Here is a 5,272-nt window from a genome sequence, read left to right on the forward strand (position 1 = left end):
AAAGTGATTTGAACCTGCTACCTTCTTTAAACATATTGACCACTTTACCATCATAGCTCTTAATGATTTTTAGCATATAATATGACAAAATAGTATATTTTCAATTTTACTGGTTTAATGCAAGTAGAAGCATTTTAACCGGTGCTTGTCCCTCTTCTTGATTTTTTTTCTTTTTTTTTCCCTCTAATCAATTGATTTAAGAGTTTGATTAATTAATAGTGGAGAATTTGTAGGAAATTTGGCCTTAGTGTCATAAGGAATCTTTCAACAAAATTTATTTAATTAATAAGAGGGTTCTACTTTTCGTTCACAAAAAATCGATTGCAAAAAAATGGAATCATAAAATCACATAAAATTGATATAAGTACATAAATGATTTCAATTTTGTTAATATAATAATGCTTGTTTAATTAACTTTAATTGTAAACCGAATATTGATATTTTGTTAATATATATTGCCTATTTAATTGAAAAATAAATTAGGGCATTTTGCAAATTATGGAATGATTTTTTAATCCAAAATGAAAGGTCGAACCTAGTTTTAGTTCTAATCCGTACGATTTTTTGAATATTATTTAATTAAATATTAATAAGCAATCCCACTATCACGGACGTTGGTCATCGATAGTAAGTTTTCAACGCTCGCGGTTCACCTTTGCTGAACTCGACCCCTGGATTCGTCCCTGATTATATGTATTCTAGTTAGTGATGAATCCCAAGGAAGATCAGAGTATTAAATTCATCCTCCCGAACCTTTTGATTTTGTGAAAAATTATCTAAAGCCCAAGGCCTATTTTAGACTTTTAAGATGACAATGCATATTCACAATACTACATAATACGTATTCTAAGTGTTTGAAACTATATTTATCTCTTTTATCTATGTCTATCTATATATTGGATTTAACGTGCTCTATTAAATAATTATCAATGAATTGCGTATTTTACCTTTATTCCACTTGCACTAAGGATAATTAAGTCAAACAATAATTTTTGTAATTACATCTCTATAATGTTATAAGTTTCTCATAATAATAAAATTAGGTTGGTCCCAACATTATAACTATATACAGGGGTGCGTCAACTATGGGGACAATGGGGTCAGTTATCCCTACACTAAATTTTAATTTTTTAATCAACAAAATAAATAAATTTAGTTATCGATTTTCCCCCACAAATAAAATTTTCTACTTCAAAATGTTAGGACCAAAGAATAATAAAATATTTTGATAATGATAAAACTTTTCAATACTTTTACCGTCACTTTTTCAATCTCCAACTTTTCACCTTTCAGAGCTTTCATTGTATTCTTTCCTAAGGTAAAACCCGAGGAAGTAATGCATAAAATTTACTAAAACTTTCATGGCTTTAAAAATGTTGCAATCTTTAATGATTACTTTGGAATTTCTGCAAGTAACTATGTTCTAGCTTTGCTTGGTTGGCTATATGCTTTCATGTTCTTGATGATATCTTGGATTCAGAATTCAAGAATGTCATAATTCATGACTGGCTGCTTAAGATTTTGGATAGCTAGGTAAATTGAGAAGGCAACTCATCTAAAAAGGGAAAGATAGAGGAGCACATATATGATTTGAGCAACCTATAGAAAGCATATAAAATTAGGAGAAATAAGTTAGAGAATATATACTGTAAATTGTGGTAGCATTGAAATAAGTTTTTAGATAGTTTTTTTTTTTTTTTTAAATACCTTTATTAATATCGCCCGCACTGAAAAAAATTTCTAGGTCCATCCTTACCTTGACCTACAGTTAAAGAAAATATTGCAAAATTGAAAAATGAGATGAAGAAACCACAAGTTCAGTTACTTTTGACGTTTGGAGAAGAAAAAATTTGTAGAAGAGCCGCAAAAACCAAAGTCTTTTTCAGGGGATTTTTTTTTTTTTTTTGGCATACATTTTGGCCATGAGACACAAGGCATTGAGTGCATTTTTGTGATCCTTAGTCTGTAGAAGTGTATTTTTCATTTGATAATAAATAAAAGTTGGGTGGTTAACTATAAATGCTATTATCCATCCCTTTCACTGCTGTGCATTATGCTTAGGCATGAATTGGTATGATTGGCAATGGAACATAGTGCCTAACAAGAGAAAAAATGGTTACGTAAATCTATTTAATTTAACATATTTTACAATAGGTATCAGATTTTCGGCTCAATGATGGTTGGAGAAAAGAATTAATCTATTTGTATATGGAGGTTTACACGGTCCCACCCGACCTCCCCATGTGAGAGAGGAGGTGGACTCGTATCAACCGGAGTGTAAGGCTCTATGTACGAGTAGCACAACCATGAAGAAAATCTGAAAGATCAGGTGTCCAGTATGGAAGACTTCATGGGAGCAGCCATGATAGACGATGCTGTCAGTCTGACATTGCAAGCACATTATGAGCAGATATTGCATGCTAAAATATGGGCTAAGTGCCTATGTTTGATAATTTTGTAATAATTCGTAGCATTCTTTAACACGAATTCTAGGTCAAAGTTTTTACTTGAAATATTGAATTCCAATATCTTTATGTGGTTGAATTACTTTGCATTTTAGAGCTCCAAATTTTGTATTTTATTGTTCTCCAATAATCTCAATTCCGATCACAATGGAAGAAGATTATTATTCATAACCTAAATAACTAATTTTATGAGTTTTCATACCAAAATAGTGAATTTAGGTCTTTTCCAATTTTAGTGTATTTTCACATATGAATTTTTACACCATTTTCAATTTTTTTCTCACCTTGATAAACAATGTGATGGGAATTATTTTGGAATTATAGAAGTGATGAGGTTTGAGGGAAGTTATAGGTATGAATGACAATTCCTACCTTTCATTCCAATCCATTTTGATGTCTTGTGGGTCAGGTCATCCACATAGGCAGTCCACAACTCGTATTTTTCAATAATGACAAACTTGAACGAAAAGATATACTTTGATCATGAACAACTTGTTCATGTTGGCTAATAATTTTAAAGTACATATGGACGACCTTGATGGTGAAATTACGTTGGTTAAATGGGCTATTTTCATTCTTCTATTGCAAGAGATTCGTGTCTTTCAACATCGGGGAATTGAGGTATTCGACTGCTACTGAAATGCCAAGGAACTTGGTAATCTTCTCTGTCTCTCTCAACTCCCATTAACATTGACAAACGCTAGTGTCTAAAGTATGATGTAAAAATTCTAAGTGGATCTAAGTACATTCCATCCAATAACACCCACAATCTTTAGGCCTTCACCATTTCAAAATTGCTCTAGTATCAACTCGAATACAGGATCTAAAACCTTGATACCAACTTATATTAGATATTGCAACCGCTCATGATAATTATGCAATCCACTCATATCACCTAGAATCAAGTTCAAGAATCCACCTCACGTCAATTCAATCAAGATCCACCACATTTCAAGCATGCTTTTGCATCAGTTCACTTATGATTGCCAAACATGTTAAAGCAATATCATTTCATTTTGATGTGACTAGGGAGGCCTCAATTCAAAATGCCCTATAGATACACCAATACTTTCCAAAAAGAGTAAAACATTTTTTTGGTGCGAGTTGTGTAGAATTTTATCTCTAAATTGCTTAATCTTTCTCGGTATTCTATATGAATTAATGAATTAGATTGTGTTTGTCCTGCTTTTCAATTGATTCATCATGATCCATTTCATCTATATCCATTCCCATTACTATTCCTATTTCCTACAACTCCTGTTATATATTTTACTTGGTTCAGCCAATATTGCAGAACGGCTTAGAAATGAGAATGGGCACGGCACGGGCTACTGAATACAATCCATGTACAAGAGGTTGACCCAAATGAGAATTTAGAAGACGTAAGGGAGACCAATAATTATGTGTATTGCACATTCCCTTTGGTACAAGTGAATTGGATCAGGATATTGATGTTATGTTGCATCATTCCTTCATGTGCCTAGGCAGAGTCTGGGGGACCCTTCTCTCTTTTATAATTGATTTCGGGAGAAAATTGCGTTGGGTCCCTAATTTTGTTGTTCTGTAACACTTAGTCCCAAATACTAATAATTCTTTAATTATATCTATGTTCTTGACCAATGAGTTTAAAATAAAATTAGTAGGAGTCTAGTACAATTAGAAGGCCATGTGCAATATACGTGATTTGAGAGGTAAAGTGGATAAAATTAGATAATTTTAATGGAAGAGATAAAAAAAATGAAATAGAAGAGAAGAGGAGGAAACAAAAAATAAATAAAGAAAAGAAATGGAATAACAATAAACGTCCCGTCTACATCCCCGCCTTTTCTATGTCTCTCCCCACCTCGGTTGTTTCTACCTTCTCTCAACGCTCAAACGCTGCTACTTTCGCTATCACCAACTCCCTCGCTTCACTTGATCACTCCATTCTAGTTCCTTTCTCCCGTTTCAGTGTATTGAACCCTAATTATAATTCACATTGCTAGGCGAAGGCTTAAATTGTGAATTTTTAACCAATTGGATACACTCCCTTTATAGGTTGGTTTTAGTAATGAAAATTCTAACCAATGTGGAAGAGAGTGTCCGAAATATTATAAACCTGCGTGGCATACTTTTCATGAGCGATGTGAAATATAATTAAATCGTAACATTCCTCCTTCTTGCCTATGAGTAGCGGGTATGTATGGGGAAAGGATATGCTAGAATGGGGAGAAAAATATTTTTCTTTAATCCTTTTTTTTTTTTTTCAAACAAAATGAAACTGTGAGGGTAATCGAAATTTTTACTAAATATGAATTTTAACGCGCCTCCGTTTGGGCCCTTTTTTTTTTCTTTTTTTTTTTCTACAATACTCATTTTCAATCATACATTCTTCATTAAAATAATATTAAACGCAAATTTAAAAATTTTCTTTCTTTTTTAATTATACATTTCTCATCAATTTAATATTCCATAATATATTACAAGAAACTAATGAGACTCAAACAGGGTCATATTCTGGTCGAGGTTAGTTGGGTGGGAGGGGTGGGGGATCATTCATGGAGGAAAAAATAAAGCAAAAGAATTATTAAACATTGACTTTGCTATATAGATTGTTGGCACGGGAAATAACTAAGAATGAACAAAACAATAATCGAAAGCAAAATATACTATTAATAAGATTTTTTTTCTTAAGTTTTCATCATGGAAACTACCACAAACATATGTAACGCATCTACTAGGATAAATTAGCCGACACCTTTAGGTCGGATCAACATGATTGTTGCCTCAATCTTGGCTTTGTCCATTTGCTTTTTTAATTGATTGAA

The 5,272-nt window shown here is 32.4% G+C and overlaps 1 protein-coding gene across 1 annotated transcript in view; it reads right to left on the bottom strand.

Annotated features, from left to right (window-relative positions):
- Positions 1-1,551: 1,551 nt before the first annotated feature.
- Positions 1,552-5,272, bottom strand: part of LOC111384258 (endoglucanase 8-like) — a 7,187-nt gene continuing 3,466 nt past the window's right edge. Inside the window, exons 4-6 of the mRNA XM_023008518.1 lie at positions 2,294-2,383; positions 1,757-1,762; positions 1,552-1,599 (exon numbers count right to left, since the gene is read on the bottom strand). Of these exons, the coding sequence (XP_022864286.1) occupies positions 1,552-1,599; positions 1,757-1,762; positions 2,294-2,383 (144 nt within the window). The remainder of the gene's footprint in view (positions 1,600-1,756; positions 1,763-2,293; positions 2,384-5,272) is intronic.

The sequence above is a fragment of the Olea europaea genome, unplaced genomic scaffold, assembly GCF_002742605.1.
Source record: "Olea europaea var. sylvestris unplaced genomic scaffold, O_europaea_v1 scaffold2880, whole genome shotgun sequence".
In the NCBI taxonomy this organism is placed as follows: domain Eukaryota; kingdom Viridiplantae; phylum Streptophyta; class Magnoliopsida; order Lamiales; family Oleaceae; genus Olea; species Olea europaea.